The sequence below is a fragment of the Anomaloglossus baeobatrachus genome, chromosome 1 (genome assembly GCF_048569485.1).
Source record: "Anomaloglossus baeobatrachus isolate aAnoBae1 chromosome 1, aAnoBae1.hap1, whole genome shotgun sequence".
Taxonomy (NCBI): Eukaryota; Metazoa; Chordata; class Amphibia; order Anura; family Aromobatidae; genus Anomaloglossus; species Anomaloglossus baeobatrachus.
Genome location: NC_134353.1, coordinates 927,531,835 through 927,557,707, shown reverse-complemented (window position 1 = coordinate 927,557,707; position 25,873 = coordinate 927,531,835). Strand labels below are relative to the sequence as shown.

Below are 25,873 nucleotides of genomic sequence, written 5' to 3'. Positions count from 1 at the left end.
GCCCTGGAAAGAGACAGCCCTGGAAAGAGACAGCTCTGGAAAGAGACAGGCCAAGACAGACGGAAAAGAGACAGACGGGGAAAGATACAGACAGACACACATAGAGACAGACACAGAGATGGAGACAGATAGACTGATACAAATACAGAGATAGAAATAGTCAGACAGAGACATAGACACAGACAGACAAGGAAAGAGACAGACAAAGAGACAGACAGACAGCGACACACAGACAGACAGGGAGAGAGACAGTTACTATCCCAAGCAACGCCCGGGTACTATAGCTAGTAATATATAAAGCTGAGTGTATGTATGTGTGTATGCATGTGTGTGTGTATGTCCGCTAAAGGAATTCACACCGTCACATTTACAGTCACGAAATTTTGCACAGGCACCCAGAGGGGGAAAGAGACAGAGGGGGAATGAGACAGAGGGGGAAAGAGACAGACCTGGAACGAGACAGACAGAAACAGAGATAGAGAGACAGACAGAGAGACTGATACAGAGACAGGCAAATAGACACAAACAGACAGAGAGACAGACAGACAGACATGGATAGAGACTGACAAACAGACAGGGAAAGAGACAGACACAGACAGAGCCAGACAGAAACACAGACAGAAAGAGATAGTCAGACAGATACAGACAGACAGACTGGGAGAGAGACAGAGAGACAGTTACTAGTTAGGGTACTACAGCTAATATATATATATATATATATATTTATTTATACTGTATATATACACACTCACCTCCTCCGCTTGTGTCCATCCAGCTCCACCAGGGTATGTGGCTGTGCAGGCCGCGCTGCATGACGGACGTCACTTTACCAGACATGGCCATGCACAGTGCACGGTGAGACTTCTGTATACATCACAGGAGTGGCTGGGGGCTACAGTATATACTGTACTTCACACATTGGTACAAAATACAAAATACTACATTACAGGAGGGTCTGGGGGCTACAGTATATACATGACAGGAGGCGCTGGGGGCTACAGTATATACATCAGAGGAAGTGCTGGGGGCATACACGTTACTGAGGGGCATAAACATTACTGTGGGGCACACACATTACTGGGAGGGCATACACATTACTGGGAGGGCATACACATTACTGGGAGGGCATACACATATCTAGGGGGCATATACACACAGCTCTGGGCCTGGAACTCGGCCCGAGGACCGCAGAAATGATCTCCGCCGCTGATGATGACGAGTGGGCCCCCCAGAAGGTCCAGGGCTCCGGCACTTGCCCGGGTGCACCGAGTGCTGACGCCGGACCCTGGCGCTGTTAATGATGTTGCATGCAAACATATTGTAATTTTTTTTAGGTTTCCATATGACATAAATCCATTGCTAGTGTGGGATGTAGCAGTTTTCTACACTGGGTGTATTGGGTGTAACCACGCAGAGGGTGACGTTACACCCCGGGCGATCCTGGCTTTCACCTCTTCAGCATGTAGTTTGCTGATTCGGTCAATAGACCTCGTAGCTGAAGATTTATCTGTCACAAGGCAGGGTGCTTGCAGTTTGGGATCCTCCATTATCAGAGAACACAGGCCGTCACACAGTTATACCATGTCATCTACTATCAGGTCCTGTACATGGGGGGACGACACCGCATTTTCCCACAGTTTTGCTGAGTTTGGACTTTTTTTCTTCTGTTTCTTGCTAAATCCCATCCCGTTATTATTTTTTTTTTATAAACCTCACAGCTGAAGGTTTGCTACAATCGTATCCAGTATAAGTGATCCCTTCCGAGCTAAAACTCATCCTCTTTTCCTGTCTTTATATAGTTTACTTTGCTACAATGTATCAATGTGCAATATTTGCTAAATGTATCAGCAGCAAGTCCCAGTCTGTACAAAGCAGATCTGTCACCAGATTTCACAATATAAACTGCACAATCATACAGTTCGGTCCAAACATATTTGGACAGTGACCGAATCTTCGTGATTTCAGCTCTGCAGGCCACTATTTATTTATTTAGAATGAAACAACTGAGATGCAATTGAACTGTAGACTTTCAGGTTTAATTAAAGGGGAGGAACAAAAATAACCTGTGAAACGTTTAGGAACAATTTTTCTACAAAACTTCCTCATTTCAGGGGCTCAAAAGAAATTGGATACTTTACCATAAATAAAATTATCATTTTTAATACTTAGTGGAGAATCCTTTACAGGCAATGAAGTCTGGAAGCCTTGGCCGTCACCAAATGCTGGGTTTCCTCCTTCGTGATGGTCTGGTGGCCTTTACTGCAGCTGACTTCAGTTGTTCCTTGTTTGTGGGTCATTCTCTCTTATCCATTACCTTTACATTGATGACCAATCCTTAGGCGGGCTTTACACGTTGCGACATCGGTAACGATATATCGTCGGGGTCACGGCCAATAGAAGCAGAGGGGCGGAGATGAGCGGGACATAACATCCCGCCCACCTTCTTCCTTCCCCATTGGCGGTGGACACAGGTAGGAGATGTTTGTCGTTCCTGCGGTTTCACACACAGCGATGTGTGGTGCTGCAGGAACGACAAACAACATCGTACCGACAGCAACACCGATATTATGAAAAGGAGCAACGTGTCACCGATTAACGATTTTTGACATTTTTGCGATCGGTGATCGTCGCTCCTAGGGTTTACACGCTACGATGTCGGTAACGGCGCCGGATGTGCGTCACTAACGATGCGACCCTGACGATATATCAGTAGCGATGTCGCAACGTGTAAAGCCTGCCTTTGTCCTATCCGTCCACAGAAGCTATTTCAGAACTGGGCGGCTTTTTTAGATGTCTTTTGGCAAAGTCTAATGCCGGCGTCACACGGGATGATCTATCGTGCGCACGAGCGATTGTACCCGCCCCCGTCGTTTGTGCGTCATGGGCAATTAGTTGCCCGTGGCGCACAAAGTCGTTAACCCCCTGTCACACGCACTTACCTCCCGGACGACCTCGCTGTGGGCGGCGTACATCCTCTTCCTGAAGGGGGAGGGACGTTCGGCATCACAGCGACGTCACACAGCCGCCGGCCAATAGTAGCGGAGAGGCGGAGATGAGCGGGACGTAACATCCCGCCCACCTCCTTCCTTCCGCATTGCCGGCGGGACGCAGGTAAGCTGTGTTTGTCGTTCCCGGGGTGTCACACTGAGCGATGTGTGCTGCCTTGTGAACGATGAACAACGGGAGCACAGAAGGACCGACATTTTGATAATGAACGACGTGTCAACGAGCAACAATAAGCAACGAGCAACGATATATCGTACCGTGTGACGCCGGCATAAGGCCGGGTACACATATCCGGCTTTTCACCGGTTTGACAGATGTGGCGCATGCCAGTACAATGTATACAGTACAGTGGCAGCGCAACAAGCGCCGGTCACATGCTGTCATGTGACCGGAGCATGTGACCCGGAAGTTGTGGCACAGCCACTGTACTGTATCATACTATACTGGCATGCGCCGCATCCGTCAAACCGGCGAAAAGCCGGATATCTGTACCCAGCCTAACCCGGCTTTTCTATTTTCAGGCTGATTAATGGTTTGCACTCCTTTGTATTTGCTCTCATGAAGTCTTCTCTTTTTGGTGGACTTAGATACTGAAACCCTGACTTCCTGGAGAGTGTTCTTCACTCCATCTGCCGTAAGTGTGCCGTGTACCTTCCTCTATTAGAAATAACTGTTATCGCTGCTGTATAACCACTTAAAGGGAACCTGTCAGGTCCAATATGAACCCAGAACCACGAGCAATTCTGGGTGCATATTGCTAATCCCTGCCTAACTGTCCCTGTATCTAGGAGCATAGATAAAGGAATCTTTAGAAAAAGTATTTCTAAAGATCTTATATCATTTTCTAATGAGCGCATGGACTAGTCGCAAGGGCGTTGCTTCCCTTGCTAACATGCTAATGAATGTGCAGCGTCAGAGGATGGTCGTGCTCACCTCTCTGCTACCATCGCCGCCTGACGCTGGATTTCGGCTTAGTTTGGGTCATACGCACTACTTCAGTTTGAAGCCGGGACGTGTACACCCGGCTTCATAGTGCACATGAAAAATATAAACAGTGATGGCTTTTAGAAGACCGTGAGGTGCAAAAATGGCTGCAGTGCAGTATGATGGTAGTTTTATATATATATATATATATATATATATATATATATATATATATATATATATATATATATGGACACTGTATAGAGGATAACAGAGGTTGTACAGTGCAGCACTTCAATCTGTAATTCAACCTATTCATTTCAATGAGAATCATGGAAACAGCACAGCTCAGGTGTTTCCGTAGCTCCACCTCCAGTGGTCACTGCCTGGATGTAGGCATTTCTGTCACAGCCATGAAAGTCTGACATAGGAAAATCCCTTTAAGACCATGTCAAAAGTCAAGAATGTGATAACACAGTGAAGCGAATGATCATGTAGGAACCAATCAGATTAAAGCTTTCATTTTTAAAAATCAGGTTTCAAAATGTAAGATGAGCTCTTATTGGCTGGATTTGGCAGTCACCTTGACCAGGAAGTTCAAGTATTCATTTATGTGTTACGTATATAAAAATGAAAGCAGCAACCTGATTGGTTACTATGGCCATCTGCTTCCATGACAACCAATCGAATTACGGCTTTCATGTAAATGGCGCACGTGACAGATAAAAGGCCCACGGTGATTGGTTGCTATTAGCAGTACCCGGTAGTGACAGAGCTGGAAGTGCACAGCCGCCTCAGCAGTCACGCTGGGCTCAGGCCGTGCAGTGTGGGCGGCCCTCAGCGGGCGCGTGTGTGCGGGCTCTGCCCACAGGAGGCGCCGCTTGTATAACAGCAGCGGGGGCAGCGGAGCACTCAGCACTGAGGGAATGCACGCACTGCTGTCAGACATGGCCGCCCTGAGAGCTGCGCGCCGGCTGCTGGCACACAGTGAGTGTATACTGCCGTGTACTGCGATATATAGGGACTGCTGTGCTGTGTATACACTGACTGTACTCTATATATACTGTGTGCTGTATACTGCCCCCTATACACTGACTGTACTATATATATATATATATATATATATATATATATATATATATACTGTATACTGGCCCCCTGTACACTGACTGTACTCTATATATACTGTGTGCTGTATACTGCCCCCTATACACTGACTGTACTGTGTATATACTGTATACGGCCCCCCCAGTACACTGACTACTCTATATATACTGTGTGCTGTATACTGCCCCTATACACTGACTGTACTGTGTATATACTGTATACTGCCCCCCCAGTACACTGACTGTACTCTATATATACTGTGTGCTGTATACTGCCCCCTATACACTGACTATACTGCCCCCTGTACACTGACTGTTCTCTATACATACTGTGTGCTGTATACTGCCCCATATATAATGACTGTACTGTGTATATACTGTATACTGCCCCCTATACACTGACTATACTGTGTATATACTGTATACTGCCCCCTATTCACTATACTGTATACTGCCCCCTGTACACTGACTGTTCTCTATACATACTGTGTGCTGTATACTGCCCCATATATAATGACTGTACTGTGTATATATACTGTATACTGCCCCTATACACTGACTATACTGTAAATACACTGTATACTGCACCTGTACACTGACTGTACTCTATATATACTGTGTGCTGTATACTGCCCCATATATAATGACTGTACTGTATATATACTGTATACTGCCCCCTATACACTGACTATACTGTAAATACACTGTATACTGCCCCTATACACTGACTGTACTCTATATATACTGCCCCCCTGTACACTGACTGCACTCTATATATACAGTGTGCAGGATACTGCCCCATATATGACTGTACTGTATATATACTGTATACTGCCCTCTACACTGACTATACTGTAAATACACTGTATACTGCCCCTATACACTGACTATACTGTAAATACACTGTATACTGCCCCTATACACTGATTATACTGTGTATATATACTGTATACTGCCCTGTACACTGACTGTACTCTATATATACTGTGTGCTGTATACTGCCCCATATATGACTGTACTGTATATATACTGTATACTGCCCCTATACACTGACTATACTGTAAATACACTGTATACTGCACCTGTACACTGACTGTTCTCTATATATACCGTGTGCTGTATACTGCCCCATATATAATGACTGTACTGTATATATACTGTATACTGCCCCTATACACTGACTATACTGTAAATACACTGTATACTGCCCCCTATACACTATACTGTATATATACTGTATACTGCCCCCTGTACACTGACTGTACTCTATATATACTGTGTGATGTATACTGCCCCATATAGGACTGACTACTGTGTATATACTGTATACTGCCCCTTTATACTGACTGTACTGTGTATATACTGTATACTGCCCCTTTACACTGTACTGTATACTGCCCCCTATACACTGACTGTAATGTATATATGCTGTGTACTGTAATGTATAAGGACTGCTGGGCTCTGTATATACTGACTGTACTGTGTATATATACTGTATACTACCCCATATATTATGGCTGTACTGTATTTATACTATATACTGTATGCTGCCCCATATATTCTGATTGTACGTATACTGCCCCTATACACTGTCTGGTCTGTGTATATACTGACTACTGTATACTTCCCTCTATACACTGTACTGCATGTATACTTCTGTCTATATACTATGTGTGTACTATACTTACATTGGCCTGAAGGACACTGTGCTTTCCTGGTTCTCTTCCTATCTTTCTGGCCGCTCATTCAGCGTATCATTTGCTGGCTCCACATCTTCTCCTCTTCCTCTCACTGTTGGGGTCCCTCAAGGTTCAGTCCTGGGCCCTCTTCTTTTCTCCCTCTACACTGCCCCAGTTGGACAGACCATCAGCAGATTTGGCTTCCAGTACCATCTTTATGCTGATGACACACAGCTATACCCCTCATCCCCTGACCTCACCCCCGCTGTACTACAGAACACAAGTGACTGCCTGACTGCAGTTTGCAATGTCATGTCTGCTCTCTTTCTGAAACTTAACCTTTCCAAAACTGAACTTCTTCTTTTCCCTCCATCTCCCAACCTTCCTAAACCTGACATCTCCCTCTCTGTGTGTGGCACAACGATAAGTCCTAGGCCGCAGGCCCGCTGCCTGGGGGTTATACCTGACACTGATCTCTCCTTCACCTCCCACATACAATCTCTTGCCCGCACCTGCCGCTTGCACCTCAAGAACATCTCTAGAATCCGCCCCTTTCTCACAATGGAAACGACAAAAACCCTCACCGTGGCCCTGATCCACTCCCGCCTTGACTACTGTAACTCTCTATTAATTGGTCTCCCCCTAACTAGACTCTCTCCTCTACAGTCCATCCTTAATGCAGCAGCCAGGGTCACCTATCTGGCTAACCGCTACTCTGATGCCTCTGCTCTGTGCCAGTCATTGCACTGGCTGCCCATATATCACTGGATCCAATTCAAACTGCTTGTTCTCACCCACAAAGCTCTCCACAGTGCAGCACCCTCCTACATCTCCACCCTCCTCTCTGTCTATCACCACACCCGTTCTCTACGCTCTGCAAGCGACTTTCGACTAACATCCACACTAATTCGAACCTCCCACTCCCGAATCCAAGACTTCTTCCGAGCTGCACCAAACCTCTGGAACGCTCTACCCCAAGAAGTTAGGACAAATCACAACTTACTCAGCTTCAGACGCACCCTAAAAACGCATCTTTTTAGGGCGGCCTATCACACTCCCTAGCCAAACTAATTTCACCTAATCCCTCTACAACTTCTCAGAACATAACCCCACGTCAAACTCCATGGCACCCAAATGCATCTCAAGGCTCTGGCCAACTGGTCCAGGAAGCCATCATCTATCCCCCATGATATGGCTGGATTGTCATTGTAAATAAGCACTTGTACCTTGCCCCTCCCCCATCTCATTGTTGATTGTAAGGTCTCAAGAGCAGGGTTGCCATTTTTCCCTTTAAATATTGTATCTTCTATAATTGTTACTTGTTTGTATATGTTTATGTACATGATATGTATATGTGCCTCCTGAATTGTAAAGCGCTGCGGAATATGTTGGCGCTATAGAAATAAAGGTTATTATTATTATTATTATTATTATTATTATATTGCCATATAGTGACTTTATACACTGTGTGTGTGTGTGTGTGTGTGTGTGTGTGTAATATACGGTATACTGACTGTACTGTATACTGCCCCATATCCTGACTACTGTATATATACAGCTTTTCCATCTATATACTATGTGAATATCTATATATATTTTGACGGTACTGTACATTACCCTCAATACACTGTACTGCACACTGCTGTGTACTGCAATATATATATATATATATATATATATATATATATATATATATATATATATATATATATATATATATATATATATATTACAGCCTGCTGTACTGTGTTGTGTATGTATATAATATATATAACTGACTGCTGTGTATACTGTGTGTTGTACTGCATGGTTGAATTTCTTTGCCTGTGTGGATTGGATGGGTTGTTAACGACATCTGGTGAGACATTCATGTCAATGGCCCCTTTAGGCCTTGTGCGCACTAGGCGTTTTTGCTGCGTTTTTAGCGGCGTTTTTTACCGCATTTTTGTGCTGAAAACGCAGTGACTTTGCTTCCCCAGCAATGTCTATGGGTTTTCAGAAGTGCTGTCCTCACACAGCGTTTTTTTGTAGCTGCGTTTTTGTGGTGACCACAAAAATGCAGCATGTCAATTATTTCTGCGTTTTTCACTGCGTTTTTCACCCATTGAGTTCAATGAGATGTTCAACAACGCAATGAAAAACGCATATAGCCGCGTTTCTATGACTAAAAACGCAGCTATAAACGCAAGGGGTGGGCAGTAAAGTGATGTGTACAGGAAGAGGATTCCTTCTGTTGGTAAACACAGAAGCATGAATCCTCCCGGTACCGTCACCGCTGCCTCCACCTCCCGTCCGGTGCCATGTCAGCTCCGTGCGGCGCCATGTCTGGGCGGGAGGTGGAGGCAGCGGCGAAAACCAAAGTGAACAGTAGAAAAATAAAAAAATGTCATATATACTCACCTGTCTGCAGGGTCCCGGTGCCATGCCCGCTCCCAGCCCCTGTCTCGGTCCCGCCGCTCTGGCTGTGTGCAGTCTCCCCGGGGCAGGACCTTGCTTGCAGGACCTGGCGGTGGATCACCTGATGCAGTCACCTGACGCATCAGCTGATCGTAGTCTCGCCGGCTTTTTCGCGCCCGGCCGGCTATCAGCTGATCCTGCCGTCAGGGGACTTCATCAGCTGATTACCGGCAGCTGCTGCAGCGATCGGACAGGATCAGACTCCTGTCCAATCGATCGCTCCAGGAGCTGCCGGTAATCAGCACAGCACATAAGTGAGTATTATTTTTTTTTTTCTACTGATGCATCAGCTGATTGCATAATCGGCTTTTATACGATCAGCTGATGTGTGATGGGATTCAGGCACTTGATCCTGACACATCATCTGATCGCTTTGCCTTCCAGCAAACCGATCAGATGATATTGGATCCGGATTGGACGGCGCGGGACCCTTGACCCAGGTTTACTACGGAGAGGGGTTCTTTATTTCAATAAAGATGGAGTCACTAATTGTGTTGTGTTTTATTTCTAATAAAAATATTTTTCTGTGCGTTGTTTTTTTTTTTTTTTTTATCATTACTAGAAATTCATGGTGGCCATGTCTAATATTGGCGTGACACCATGAATTTCGGGCTTAGGGCTAGCTGATAATATACAGCTAGCCCTAACTCCATTATTACCTAGCTAGCCACCCGGCATCAGGGCAGCTAGAAGAGTTGGATACAGCGCCAGAAGATGGCGCTTCTATGAAAGCGCCATTTTCTGGGGTGGCTGCGGACTGCAATTCGCAGTGGGGGTGCCCAGAAAGCTTGGGCACCCTGCACTGTGGATTCCAATCCCCAGCTGCCTAGTTGTACCCGGCTGGACTCAAAAATTAGGCGAAGCTCACGTCATTTTTTTTTTTTTAATTATTTCATGAAATTCATGAAATAATTAAAAAAAAAAGGGCTTCTCTATATTTTTGGTTCCCAGCCGGGTACAAATAGGCAGCTGGGGTTGGGGGCAGCCCGTACCTGCCTGCTGTACCCGGCTAGCATACAAAAATATGGCGAAGCCCATGTCATTTTTTTTTTTCTTTTTGGGCAAAAAACAGTCCTGGATGGAGGATGCTGAGCCTTGTAGTTCTGCAGCTGCTGTCTGCTCTCCTGCATACACTAGTGAATGGAGGATGCTGAGCCTTGTAGTTCTGCAGCTGCTGTCTGCTCTCCTGCATACACTAGTGAATGGAGGATGCTGAGCCTTGTAGTTCTCCAGCTGCTGTCTGCTCTCCTGCATACACTAGTTCTGCAGCTGCCTGTCTGCTCTCCTGCATACAATGAACATTTTGAAGAAGGAAATGACATCAGACCTTTTTTTTTTTTTTTTTCATCAACAATCTTTAATGGCATTGTGCACTGATTAAAAACGCAGTGAGCAAAAACGCAGCAAAAAACGCACCAAATCGCGGCAAAAACGCATGCATTTTTTGTCGCGTTTTTTAGCCGCGGGTGCGTTTTTTGAGACAAAAACGCACATAAAAACGCCTAGTGAAAAAAACGCCTAGTGCGCACATACCCTTAGAGATATATTTACTTAGAGAATTGGTGACGTGTTCAATGCTTTCACCCGCTCTATACAGCATAGCAGTCCGTCATTGTAGCTCTGGTCGGATGTTTAGAGTCGGTGTCCTACTGGAAGGTGAAACTACGCCCCAGTCTCAATTTATTTGCAGCCTCTAACAACTTTTTCTACTGGATTGCCCTGTATTTAGCTCCATCCATTTTCCCATCAACTCTGCTGAAGAAAAGCCTCCCCACAGCAGGATGCTGCCACCACCATGTGTGACAGTGGGGATGGTATTTTCAGGGTGATGTGCAGTGTTGTTTGCCGCCACAAATAGCGTTTTGACTTTAGCCCAAAAAAAGTCCTGCTTTGATCCCATCTGATCAGATCATCACTTTCCACATGCTCGCTGAGTCCCCTACATGGATTTTTGCAAACGAGACTTCTTGCGGCTTCTTGCTTTCAAAAATTGCTTTTCTTTGTCGCTCCATTGGGAGACCCAGACAATTGGGTGTATAGCTTCTGCCTCCGGAGGCCACACAAAGTATTACACTTTAAAAAGTGTAACCCCTCCCCTCTGCCTATACACCCTCCCGTGGATCACGGGCTCCTCAGTTTTATGCTTTGTGTGGAAGGAGGCACACATCCACTCATGCATTCTCATATTAGTTATGTCGGTTGGAAGAAAAGAGGGCTCCCACGGAGCCCCCGGCATGTTCCCTTCTCACTCCACTACGTCGGCGGTGTTGTTAAGGTTGAGGTACCCATTGCGGGTACAAAGGCCGGAGCCTCATGCCGTCTCCTTCACCATCCCTTAGCGGCTCTGGGAGAAGTGGGATCCTGAGCGGTCATCCATTCACTAGGACCGTGCTCCCTCCGCAGCCCCTGTGGGAATCTACCGGACCGGAGTCTATTCAACCTCAGGGACCGGGGCCTGCATCTCAAAGGTACTCTATGTCCCCATTGGGGACTGTGCAGGAGCGCACCTTCTTCCCGGACGCTGCGGCAGCTGCTGAATTAAGAAGGCCGGTGGACTTCCGCGCCGACCGTGCCTGCTTGTCGGGCGCGGTCTCAAATTTAGTCCCCGGCTTCATCGCGGCCTAGTCGCAAAAATCCCGCCCCCGGGCCTGCCTGTCAGGGGTAAGGGCGGGACTGCCGACCTGACGTCGGATGTGAGGGCTGGAGCATCCTGCATGTTTCCTCCCCCCTCACTGATCACTGTGGGGACCCCAGATTCCCGCACTTTCCTGGCGCCGCCCACGGCTCCACTCCTCCCCTGAGAGCTCCGGCAGCAATTTTTTGGCATTCTGCCGGTGGAGGATTCTCAGTGAAGAGCTCTGCAGCTCCGGGGGACCCAAGGCAGGGAATCTGGAGGACACACACACACTCCGCTTGTTAGCGGTCGGTAAGCCACACCGGTCACCCGGTGCTGGTCCCCCTAGGGTGCCGGAATAGATACGTATTTATATATATTCTGTTCGGTCGGGCTGTATACCCTTTATTGCCCATATACCCTCAGTGATCATTCTCCTAGGAGACAACAGCATGTCGTCCACAAGGAGCAAAGCTGTTAAGGCACAGGGTTTTTTTGCGGCCTGTACCTCTTGTGGGGCTATGTTACCTGCGGGTTCCACCTACCCTCACTGTGAGCAATGCTCGACCCCTGTTTCGCTTGCTCAGCCAGAGCCTCGGACACTGGTGGGCCCCTCGGCTCATGTAGACCCCCCTGCTCCCCCTGTCCAGGCGGCAGGGACAGAGTTCGCCTCTTTTGCTGAGAAACTCTGAGTCACTTTCACAATCCATGGCTCAGTCTATGGACAAATGGTCTGCCAAGCTGCTAGAAGCTTTGCAGTCCAGACCGGTCCTTACACAGGCCCCGGCCCCTGTTGGATCGTCGCCTCCAGGCCCCTCTCGGTCCGCGCCGCAGCGCGCTCCCAGGTTGGGCCCTAGGTCTCACGTGGAGGACTCCTGCCCGGACCACAGTCCTAGACAGGCTAAGCAGGCTCGCTGGGAATCTTCCCCGACTTCTTCACGCTGCTCGGGTTCCCAGCTTGAGGACTCTCTGGAGGACGAGGCGGACGTCACAGCTCAGGGCTCTGACCCTGACGTCGTCCTTAACCTTGATACACCTGAAGGGGACGCCTTAGTGAATGACCTTATAGCGTCCATCAACCAGGTGTTGGATCTCTCTCCCCCGCCTCCTCCTGTAGAGGAGTCGGCGTCTCAGCAGGAGAAACACCAGTTTAGGTTCCCCAAACGTACACGTAGTGCGTTTTTCGATCACTCTCTAACTTCAGAGATGCTGTCCAGAAGCCCAGAGCGCTTCCGGACAAGCGCTTTACTAAGCGCCTCACTGACACGCGTTACCCCTTCCCCTCTGAAGTCGTTAAGGGTTGGGCTCAATGTCCCAAGGTGGATCCTCCAGTCTCTAGATTGGCGGCTAGATCCGTGGTATCAGTTGCAGATGGCTCATCGCTAAAGGATGCCACTGACAGGCAGAGCTCCTCGTGAAGTCCATCTTTGAGGCCACAGGCGCGTCTTTTGCCCCGGCTTTTGCAGCTGTGTGGGCACTCCAAGCTATCTCAGCTTGTTTGGCTGAGATTAATGCTGTCACACGCAATTCTGCTCCGTAAGTTGCGTCTTTGACTTCTCAAGCGTCAGCTTTTTCTTCCTACGCCATGAACGCAGTCCTAGACTCTGCTAGCCGTACAGCTGTGGCATCCGCTAACTCTGTGGCAGTCCGCAGGGCCATGTGGCTGCGCGAATGGAAGGCAGACTCAGCCTCCAAGAGGTTCTTAACCGGTTTGCCGTTTTCTGGCGACCGCTTGTTTGGCGAACGATTGGATGAGATTATTAAGGAATCCAAGGGAAAGGACTCCTCCTTACCCCAGTCCAAACCTAAGAGACCTCAGCAACGGAAAATACAATCGAGGTTTCGGTCCTTTCGTCCCTCCGCCAAACCCCAATCCTCCTCGTCCAGCAGGCCGGAGAAAGGCCAGAGGAACTCCTATGCGTGGCAGTCCAAGTCACGCCCCCAAAAGGCCGCAGGAGGCACTGCCTACAAGGCGGCCTCCTCCTGACTCTCGGCATCCCCTAGCCGCATCCTCGGTCGGTGGCAGGCTCTCCCGCTTTGGAGACGCCTGGTGGCCACATGTTCAAGACCGATGGGTGAGAGACATTCTGTCTCACGGTTACAGGATAGAGTTCAGCTCTCGTCCTGCGGCTCGTTTCTTCAGATCAATGTTCTGGAGATAAGGGCAGTGTATCTAGCCCTATTGGCTTTCCATCAGTGGCTGGAGGGCAGGCAGATCCGTATCCAGTCGGACAACGCCACTGCCGTCGCATACATCAACCACCAAGGCGGCACTCGCAGTCGTCAAGCCTTCCGGGAAGTCCGGCGGATTCTGCAGTGGGTGGAAGCCACAGCTTCCACCATCTCTGCAGTTCACATCCCGGGCGTAGAAAACTGGGAAGCAGATTTTCTCAGTCGTCAGGGCATGGATGCGGGGGAATGGTCTCTGCACCCAGAAGTGTTTCGAGAGATCTGTCGCCGCTGGGGAACGCCGGACGTCGATCTCATGGCGTCACGGCACAACAACAAAGTCCCGGCATTCATGGCACGGTCTCAGGATCACAGAGCTCTGGCGGCGGACGTGTTAGTTCAGGATTGGTCGCAGTTTCGACTGCCTTGTGTGTTTCCTCCTCTGGCGATGCTTCCCAGAGTGTTACGCAAGATCAGGTCCGACTGCCGTCGCGCCATTCTCGTCGCTCCAGACTGGCCGAGGCGGTCGTGGTACCCGGATCTGTGGCATCTCACGGTGGGTCAACCGTGGGCGCTTCCAGACCGCCCAGACTTGCTGTCTCAAGGCCCGTTTTTCCATCTGAATTCTGTGGCCCTCAACCTGACTGTGTGGCCATTGAGTCCTGGCTCCTAGCGTCTTCAGGGTTATCTCAGGATGTCATTGCCACCATGAGACAGGCCAGGAAGCCAACGTCCGCCAAGATCTATTACAGGTCTTGGAGGATCTTCTTATCCTGGTGCTCTGATAACGGTTTTCGTCCATGGCCGTTTGCCTTACCCACTTTTCTTTCATTCCTTCAATCCGGAATGGACAAGGGTTTGTCACTCGGCTCTCTCAAGGGCCAAGTATCGGCGCTCTCCGTATTTTTTCAAAAGCGCCTAGCCAGGCTTCCGCAGGTCCGCACGTTCCTGCAGGGAGTTTGCCACATAGTCCCACCTTACAAGCGTCCGCTGGAACCCTGGGATCTTAACAGGGTTCTAACGGCTCTTCAGAAACCACCTTTCGAGCCACTGCGGGATGTCTCTTTATCACGCCTTTCGCAGAAGGTGGCCTTTCTAGTGGCAGTTACATCACTTCGGAGAGTGTCTGAGCTGGCAGCGCTGCCATGCAAAGCCCCCTTCCTGGTGTTTCACCAGGATAAGGTGGTTCTGCGTCCGGTCCCGGTTTTTCTCCCTAAGGTGGTATCTCCTTTTCATCTCAATCAGGATATCTCCTTGCCTTCATTTTGCCCCAATCCAATTCACCAGTGTGAAAAGGATTTGCACTCTTTGGATCTGGTGAGAGCACTCCGACTCTATGTGTCTCGCACGGCGCCCCTGCGTCGTTCAGATGCGCTCTTTGTCCTTGTCGCTGGCCAGCGTAAGGTTTCGCAGGCTTCCAAGTCAACCTTGGCTCAGTGGATCAAGGAACCGATTCTCGAAGCCTACCGTTCTTCTGGGCTTCCGCTTCCTTCAGGGCTCAAAGCCCATTCTACCAGAGCCGTGGGTGCGTCCTGGGCATTGCGGCACCGGGCTACGGCTCAGCAGGTGTGTCAGGCAGCTACGTGGTCTAGTCTGCACACTTTCAAGAAGCACTATCAGGTGCATACCTATGCTTCGGCAGACGCCAGTCTAGGTAGGCTAGTCCTTCAGGCGGCGGTGGCCCACCTGTAAGAGGGGGCCGTTTCGGCTCTTTTTATTGAGCTTTCTTTTACCCACCCAGGGACTGCTTTTGGACGTCCCAATTGTCTGGGTCTCCCAATGGAGCGACAAAGAAGAAGGGAATTTTGTTTACTTACCGTAAATTCCTTTTCTTCTAGCTCCTATTGGGAGACCCAGCACCCGCCTCTGTTCCCTTCGGGCTGGTTGTTCTTTTGTGTACACATGTTGTTCATGTTGAATTGTTCTTTTGGTTCATGGTTTCATTTCTCCGAACATCCTTCGGATTGAATTTACCCTAGACCAATTTATAAGTTTTCTCCTTCCTGCTTTTGCACCAAAACTGAGGAGCCCGTGATGCACGGGAGGGTGTATAGGCAGAGGGGAGGGGTTACACTTTTCAGTGTAATACTTTGTGTGGCCTCCGGAGGCAGAAGCTATACACCCAATTGTCTGGGTCTCCCAATAGGAGCTAGAAGAAAAGGAATTTACGGTAAGTAAACAAAATTCCCTTCTCTTCTTGTTACTCTTCCATAGAGGCTTGATTTGTGGAGTATATGACTAGTCGTCCCATAAATTCTCCCCCTGAGCTGTGCTCTCTGCAGCTCCTCCACTGGCCGTGGGCCTCTTGGCTTCTCTCACTAGTGCTCTCCTTTGGATCATGATGTCAATTTAGGCCAATTTTACACATCCTTATTTGTGCCGGTTTCGCGGATCCGGCGCGCTCCCGTACAGTGAATACAGTACAATGACAGCGCTGTAACTTCCGGGTCACATGCGCCGGTCACATGACAGCACATGACCGGCGCTTGTTGCGCTGTCATTGTACTGTATTCACTGTACGGGAGCGCGCCGGATCCGCGAAACCGGCAAAAAGAAGGATGTGTGAAACTGGCCTTAGGTGGATGGACATGTAGTAGGTAGGTTTGCAGTTGTGCTGTACTCCTTCCATTTTAGGATGATGGATTGAACAGTGCTGTGTGAGATATTCAGAACTTGGACTAATATATATATATATATATATATATATATATATATATATATATATATATATATATATATATATATATATATTGTGAGGTAGCGCGGTCGGCTGCGCAGCAGAAGACACGGGATCCAGGCATTAAGTTTCACAGCACACGGTGTTTAATGTCCAAACAAAAATCCACAGCAATATACATGTCTCTCCAGCAGAGACTCAGGGAGTTGTGATCACTCCCTCACACCCGGCACACCTGCCCCTCGTTCCTGTTTCCATTTAACCCTTCCTTCAGCCTGTAGGGAAACAGCATTAACCCTAGAGTGGATTTACTTTCTATCATGGAGTGAGCACAACCGGGGCGAGACATACCGGCCGTCATAGATAACCCCGGTCACAGTCTCACATACCCCCCCCCTCAGTTCAAGCGAGCGGGGTTGAACTCCTGCCAGCAAACACGGGCCGCTGGACAAGGCATCGGCGTTGCCCTGCAACCTACCGGCCCGGTGTTCAACCGTAAACCGGAAGTTCTGCAGAGAAAGGAACCACCGGGTAACCCGGGCATTCCGTTCCTTGGCGGACCTCATCCAGACCAGTGGAGAGTGATCCGTCACCAAGCGAAACTGCCGTCCCAGCAGGTAATAGCGTAGGGACTCCAAGGCCCACTTGATCGCCAGGCACTCCTTCTCCACTACGCTATAATTCCGCTCGGGAGGGGTGAGCTTCCTACTTAAGAAGGTGACGGGGTGTTCCTCCCCCTGAACCACCTGAGACAGCACTGCCCCCAGGCCGACCTCTGAGGCGTCAGTCTGTACTATGAACTCCTTCCGGAAATCAGGGTGTACGAGAACGGGCTGTCCGCACAGGACCCCCTTCAGGGCCCGGAAGGAGTCCTCGGCCTGCGGAGTCCAGCGTACCATGACGGACTTCTTGCCTTTGAGAAGGTCCGTCAAGGGGGCTGATAGTCCCGCAAAATCCTTTACAAACCTCCTGTAGTACCCCACGATACCCAGGAAGGCCCTAACCTGCTTCGTGGTCAGGGGTCTAGGCCACTTCTGGATCGCCTCAACCTTGTTAATTTGGGGCTTAATCACTCCTTGGCCTATCACGTAGCCCAAGTAGCGGGCTTCCGTGAGTCCCAACGCACATTTCTTGGGATTGGCTGTCAATCCGGCTGTTCGAAGCGCGTCCACCACCGCTTGTACCTGTTCCAAGTGGGTCTGCCAATCGGAGCTGTAAATAATGATGTCATCAAGGTACGCTGATGCATACGCCTGGTGGGGTTCCAGCACCAAGTCCATCAACCTCTGGAACGTGGCCGGAGCGCCATGTAACCCAAAAGGCAAGACAACATAGTGGAAGAGACCCTCCGGCGTAACAAAAGCGGTTTTCTCCTTGGCGGACTCCGTCAGTGGCACCTGCCAGTACCCCTTGGTCAGGTCGAGCGTGGTGAAATATCGCGCCTGTCCCAGCCTATCAATCAGCTCATCCACCCGGGGCATGGGGTAGAGATCGAACTTGGATATTTCGTTCAATCTCCGGAAGTCATTGCAGAACCTTAAGGAGCCATCGGGTTTTGGTATTAGGACAATGGGACTAGCCCATTCACTCCGGGATTTTTCGATGACCCCCAGGCGTAGCATTGTCTTCACTTCTTCTGATATGGCTTGTCTTCGAGCCTCCGGCACGCGGTATGACTTCAGGCGTACCTTCAGGTGGGGCTCGGTGACAATGTCATGTCGTATCAGACTGGTCCTACCCGGCAACTCGGAGAAGACATCGGGGTTCTGCTGAACCAGCCGTCTGGCCTCTCGCCTCTGTTGCTTGGTGAGGGCTTCTCCGATCCTTACTTCCGGTTCGTCCTCTCCGGAGGTCGCTGAAGCCGGGAGTGAACGACCCGAAGAGGAGGGAGATGGGGGAAACTCAACCATCAGGCTTTCCCGTTCCTGCCACGGTTTTAATAGGTTGACATGGTATATTTGTTCAGGTTTCCGCCTACCGGGCTGCAATACTTTATAGTTGACCACCCCGACTTTTTCCTTTATCTCGTAGGGGCCTTGCCACTGAGCCAGGAATTTACTCTCCGCCGTGGGGATTAATACCAACACCCGATCCCCGGGTTTAAAGGTCCGCACGGTGGCTTGTCTATTATAGCGGCCGCTTTGCGCGGCCTGAGCCTCCTGTAAATGCTCCTTCACAATTGGCATGACCGCGCTTATGCGGTTCTGCATTCCTAAAATGTGTTCAATCACACTTTTATGGGGGGTGGGCTCTTGCTCCCATGTTTCCTTTGCCAGGTCCAACAATCCCCGAGGATGTCGCCCGTATAACAATTCAAAAGGCGAAAACCCCGTGGATGCCTGTGGCACCTCTCGGATGGCAAACATCAAATAGGGAAGCATCATATCCCAGTCCTTCCCGTCTTTGGAGATCACCCTTTTTAGCATGGTTTTCAGGGTTTTATTGAATCGTTCTACTAACCCATCCGTCTGAGGATGATACACAGACGTACGCAACTGCTTGATCTGGAGTAGCCGGCATAGTTCTTTGGTCACTTTAGACATGAATGGGGTCCCCTGATCCGTAAGGATCTCCTTGGGCAACCCCACCCGGCAGAACACAGAAAACAACTCCCGAGCTATAAGCTTTGCCGCAGTATGTCTGAGAGGTATCGCCTCTGGATACCGGGTGGCATAGTCAACGATCACTAGGATGTGTTGGTGCCCTCGAGCAGACTTTACGAGGGGCCCCACCAGATCCATCCCTATCCGTTCAAAAGGGACTTCTATAATGGGTAACGGCACCAACGGACTGCGAAAGTGGACCAGTGGTGCGGTAAGCTGACACTCCGGGCAGGTTTCGCAGAACCGTTTTACCTCCCCAAAGACCCCGGGCCAATAGAACCTTTGCAATATTCGCTCCTGCGTTTTCTTGACCCCTAGGTGGCCACTCATCAGATGTTTATGAGCCAAGTCGAGGACCCGCCGGCGATACGGCTGGGGCACCACCAACTGCTCCACCCCCACGCCCCGTATTTCATCTACCCGGTAGAGTAAATCCTGTTTAAGAGCGAAATGGGGGTACCTTACCTGGGCACCGGGCAGCTGGGCCACCCCGTCAATTACTAACACCCTATTCCGGGCATGTATTAACGTAGGGTCCTGGAGTTGGGCTGTCCCAAACGCATCCGGGGATGCCTCCAAGTCCGGGATGGGCTCGACCGTCTCAGCCTCTCCTGCCAATACCTCTAGGGGCGACCTATCGGGTTCACATTCTGTCCCTATCATGGGGACCCCTACGGCAGGTGTCCCGGATTCAGGATTGTAGGGCTCAGGCCCCGGACTGACCAATATCGGAGGGGATCTAGGGGTTCCCTTCCATAAAGTCCAAAAATAGGGCAGATCCCGTCCTAGGATCACGTCATAAGGAAGAGTGTTAAGCAGTCCCACCTCATGTTGCACCTGACCGCAAGGTGCTGTGATGGTGACAATCCCCGTGGGATAGTCTCGGCGGTCCCCATGTATGCAAACCACCCCCACGGTACGTCCTGTGGCCTTTACTTTAGCCCTCAAGGTGGATCGCACAAGGGTCACTAAGCTTCCGGAATCCAACAATCCTGTAACCGGACATCCATTCACCTGTATTTGGCACAAGTGGGGCTCAGTCTCTGGGGGAACCAGGTCAGCGGTACACACCACCTGAGCATACATTGAACCCCGCCGGGTAACCCCACAATCCATGGGCTCCGTGGTCAGGGGACACTGGGCTTCCATATGTCCCACCCGCTGGCTCCGCCAACATCTAATAGGGAAGGAAACCCCCTTGACAAGTTGTCGTTTAGGGTACATGGCCTTCCGGACCTCAGGAACGGCGGGCGCGGCCTCAGCCAGGATGGTAGCGGACTCCTGTACCGGTGTCGGCGGTGGGTCCTTGGCCCTAGGCTTGGAGGGGCCGGACCGACGGGCGGTACGCAAAGTCTCAGTGTCCCGTATCAAGTCCTGCGTAGCCACATGCCGCTCTACCAGGGACACTAATTGGTCCAGGGTACTCGGGTCACCCTGTCCTACCCACCGTTGAACGGTGACGGGTAAAGTGCGCACAAAACGATCCACTACTACCCTTTCCACCATTTGCGCCGGGCTCAGAGTGTCAGGCTGCAACCACTTTTTTACAAGATGTAATAAGTCATAGGCCTGGGAGCGTACGGGTTTGGCTTCCTCATAGAACCACCGATTTACCCGCTGAGCCCGTACATAGGTATTCACCCCCAACCGAGCCAGTATTTCGGCTTTCAGGGTCACATAGTCAATGGCGTCCTCGGTACCGAGGTCCAGGTACGCTTTTTGGGGTTCCCCCGTCAGATAGGGCGACAATACCTCAGCCCACTGGGGGGTCGGCAGCTTTTCCCGCTCGGCCACCCGCTCAAACACTGCCAGGAACGCTTCCACATCATCCCCCGGGGTCATCTTTTGCAACGCTTGTCTCACCGCTTTCCGGACGCTGCCGTCGTCACCCGGTCCCGGGGTTGTTGCTGCCGGTCCGGCACGGATTGACTTGGCCAGGAGAACCATCTGTTCTTGGTGCCTTTTTTCCTGCAATTTCAAGGATTGCTGGTGCTGTTGCTGCTGTTGCTCCAACGTCCGGAGCAGGTGGGTATTCACCTGTTGTTGCTGTGCATTAGCCTCTTGTTGTTGTGCATTAGCCTGCTGCTGCTGTGCATTAGCCTGCGCCAAATGCCTTAGTATGTCCTCCATGGCGTCGCTGGGTTTGGGCCGTAGTATAGCTGCTTGAATCCAGGACATGTGCTACCGGATCACCAGAAAAGGAAGTACACCTCACCGGGCTGGCATGCCCGCCGATTCTCCACCATATGTGAGGTAGCGCGGTCGGCTGCGCAGCAGAAGACACGGGATCCAGGCATTAAGTTTCACAGCACACGGTGTTTAATGTCCAAACAAAAATCCACAGCAATATACATGTCTCTCCAGCAGAGACTCAGGGAGTTGTGATCACTCCCTCACACCCGGCACACCTGCCCCTCGTTCCTGTTTCCATTTAACCCTTCCTTCAGCCTGTAGGGAAACAGCATTAACCCTAGAGTGGATTTACTTTCTATCATGGAGTGAGCACAACCGGGGCGAGACATACCGGCCGTCATAGATAACCCCGGTCACAGTCTCACAATATATATATATATATATATATATTCCCATAGGCAACTGGTAAATAGTTACCAGTTAATACAAATGTATAGAGTCCATCAATGCCGCCTGACTCCTAGCAGGTTTTAAATAATGGGTAGATCCACCACTGCAAACTGCCTAATTGTGGGGGCTAGGCAAGTAGACATTGTCCTCCACTTCCTGTGAGAGGGTGGTATATAAGAATATAACTTGTCCTGTGCTTTGTGTGAGAGGGTGGTATACAGTTAGGTCCAGAAATATTTTGACAGTGACACAAGTTTTGTTATTTTAGCTGTTTATAAAAACATGTTCAGAAATACAATTATATATATATATATATATATATATATATATATATATATATATATATATATATATAATATGGCCTGAAAGTGCACACTCCCAGCTGCAATATGAGAGTTTTCACATCCAAATCGGAGAAAGGGTTTAGGAATCATAGCTCTGTAATGCATAGCCTCCTCTTTTTAAAGGGACCAAAAGTAATTGGACAAGGGACTCTAAGGGCTGCAATTAACTCTGAAGGTGTCTCCCTCGTTAACCTGTAATCAATGAAGTAGTTAAAAGGTCTGGGGTTGATTACATGTGTGTGGTTTTGCATTTGGAAGCTGTTGCTGTGACCAGACAACATGCGGTCTAAGGAACTCTCAATTGAGGTGAAGCAGAATATCCTGAGGCTGAAAAAAAAGAAAAAATCCATCAGAGAGATAGCAGACATGCTTGGAGTAGCAAAATCAACAGCCGGGTACATTCTGAGAAAAAAGGAATTGACTGGTGAGCTTGGGAACACAAAAAAGCCTGGGCGTCCACGGATAACAACAGTGGTGGATGATCGCCGCATACTTTCTTTGGTGAAGAAGAACCCGTTCACAACATCAACTGAAGTCCAGAACACTCTCAGTGAAGTAGGTGTATCTGTCTCTAAGTCAACAGTAAAGAGAAGACTCCATGAAAGTAAATACAGAGGGTTCACATCTAGATGCAAACCATTCATCAATTCCAAAAATAGACAGGCCAGAGTTACATTTGCTGAAAAACACCTCATGAAGCCAGCTCAGTTGTGGAAAAGTATTCTATGGACAGATGAGACAAAGATCAACCTATACCAGAATGATGGGAAGAAAAAAGTTTGGAGAAGAAAGGGAACGGCACATGATCCAAGGCACACCACATCCTCTGTAAAACATGGTGGAGGCAACGTGATGGCATGGGCATGCATGGCTTTCAATGGCACTGGGTCACTTGTGTTTATTGATGACATAACAGCAGACAAGAGTAGCCGGATGAATTCTGAAGTGTACCGGGATATACTTTCAGCCCAGATTCAGCCAAATGCCGCAAAGTTGATCTTATGGCGCTTCATAGTACAGATGGACAATGACCCCAAGCATACAGCCAAAGCTACCCAGGAGTTCATGAGTGCAAAAAAGTGGAACATTCTGCAATGGCCAAGTCAATCACCAGATCTTAACCCAATTGAGCATGCATTTCACTTGCTCAAATCCAGACTTAAGACGGAAAGACCCACAAACAAGCAAGACCTGAAGGCTGCGGCTGTAAAGGCCTGGCAAAGCATTAAGAAGGAGGAAACCCAGCGTTTGGTGATGTCCATGGGTTCCAGACTTAAGGCAGTGATTGCCTCCAAAGGATTCGCAACAAAATATTGAAAATAAAAATATTTTGTTTGGGTTTGGTTTATTTGTCCAATTACTTTTGACCTCCTAAAATGTGGAGTGTTTGTAAAGAAATGTGACAATTCCTACAATTTCTATCAGATATTTTTGTTCAAACCTTCAAATTAAACGTTACAATCTGCACTTGGATTCTGTTGTAGAGGTTTCATTTCAAATCCAATGTGGTGGCATGCAGAGCCCAACTCGCGAAAATTGTGTCACTGTCCAAATATTTCTGGACCTAACTGTATAAACCTATTCCACGTTAGTCTGACGTGGTTATCTGCTACCCTTGCAAGCTTCAAACGAAACCTGAAAACCCATCAGTTCAGAAATGCCTATAATCTACAATGACCTCACTGCTTCATTATCGCGCGGAGCCGCCGCCCGACCACCAAGCGGAGCCGCTGCCCGATCTACACCCCACCTACTGTCTCCTCCCCACAATCCTATAGAATGTAAGCCCGCAAGGGCAGGGCCCTCTTCCCTCTGTACTAGTCTGTCTACTGTAACTTGTATATGTATTCTGTATGTAACCCCCTGTCATGTACAGCACCATGGAATTAATGGTGCTCTATAAATAAATAATAATAATAATAATAAAGAATAGGCCTTGTCCTCAGCTTGCTGTGAGAGGGTGGTATTTGGAATATAAAAATAGACCTGGTCCTCAGCTTGCTGTGAGAGGGTGGTATTTGGTATATAAAAATACACCTTGTCCTCAGCTTGCTGTGAGAGGGCGGTATTTGGTATATAAAAATAGACCTTGTCCTCAGCTTGCTGTGAGAGGGTGGTATTTGGTATATAAAAATAGACCTTGTCCTCAGCTTGCTGTGAGAGGGTGGTATTTGGTATATAAAAATAGACCTTGTCCTCAGCTTGCTGTGAGAGGGTGGTATTTGGTATATAAAAATAGACCTTGTCCTCAGCTTGCTGTGAGAGGGCGGTATTTGGTATATAAAAATAGACCTTCTCCTCAGCTTGCTGTGAGAGGGCGGTATTTGGTATATAATATTAGACCTTCTCCTCAGCTTGCTGTGAGAGGGCGGTATTTGGTATATAATATTAGACCATCTCCTCAGCTTGCTGTGAGAGGGCGGTATTTGGTATATAAAAATAGACCTTCTCCTCAGCTTGCTGTGAGAGGGCGGTATTTGGTATATAAAAATAGACCTTCTCCTCAGCTTGCTGTGAGAGGGCGGTATTTGGTATATAAGAATAGGCCTTTTCCTCAGCTTGCTGTGAGAGGGTGGTATTTGGTATATAAAAATAGACCTTTTCCTCAGCTTGCTGTGAGAGGGTGGTATTTGGTATATAAAAATAGACCTTTTCCTCAGCTTGCTGTGAGAGGGTGGTATTTGGTATATAAAAATAGACCTTGTCCTCAGCTTGCTGTGAGAGGGTTGTATATAAGAATAGGTCTTGTCCAGCGCTTCCTGTGAGAGGGTGATATATATACACACATATACATAATATATCTTGTCCTCAGACATATGTGATAAGGTTTGGAAGCCTGGATTTGATTCCCCTTTGAATCCAGCCAGTGAGGATTATTCTCTCTTGATTATAATTTGTGATGTTTGCTTTTGGGTAGGATATTAGACCCATACATAGTATGTAACTTTGCCAGATTGTATTAATGAGCAGCGAGTCCTGTGTTCTTTTGCTCTATGATGTGACCCTTGTTATGTTTGCCTAAAAACAGGTTTAGCAAAAAAATGACACAAGCAGAGATATATTTTTTTTTTTTTGTTTGGGAGGGGGGGGGGGAAATGAAACAAAACGGTTAAGAAAGTCCTCTTTTTGGGGTACAATTTTATTAATGTGGGGGGAATACTTTTACCCCATTTGTAATTTTTTTTTTTTTTTCTTTTTCTTGGCAGCATTAAAGTCAGAGACAAATGTATCTTCATTGAACCATCGGTGGAAATCTACAACCGCAGCTGCAGCAGCGACCCAGGGTGTAGAGGCGAAGGCACGTGTGCACCCTGATAAGAGGTATGCGGCCAGACTGCTGGGCATGGGTGTGAGGGCTCCTCAGCCAGAATCCAACTGCAGGGTTGTGTTTTTTTTTTTCTCCTTTTCTTTGTCACAGTTAAAGGAGTTGTCCGACATTAGCTTACCAAACATTTTTGAGTTTATCATTCAGCTCCAGCAAACATGACTTCCTGTGCTAAACCTCCCAGTCAGAGCTGGCACCGCCCAGCCTCAGTGTCCAGGCTCGCCCCCTGCCCGCCCTCACTGTCCAGCCTCGCCCCCTGCACACACATTCCCTGTCAGTATTCTGCCCCAGCACTGACCTGTTATCACTCTAGCATTGGAACTAACAGCCCCACATCGGGCTCTGCACACCACACACACATCGGGCTCTGCACACCACACACACAT

At 48.8% G+C, this 25,873-nt stretch overlaps 1 protein-coding gene across 1 annotated transcript in view; it reads left to right on the top strand.

The window, feature by feature from the left end:
- Positions 1–4,703: 4,703 nt before the first annotated feature.
- FECH (ferrochelatase) overlaps positions 4,704–25,873 on the top strand; it is a 67,988-nt gene continuing 46,818 nt past the window's right edge. Inside the window, exons 1-2 of the mRNA XM_075343361.1 lie at positions 4,704–4,917; positions 25,369–25,483. Coding sequence (XP_075199476.1) covers positions 4,857–4,917; positions 25,369–25,483 — 176 coding nt within the window. The 5' untranslated portion in view covers positions 4,704–4,856. The remainder of the gene's footprint in view (positions 4,918–25,368; positions 25,484–25,873) is intronic.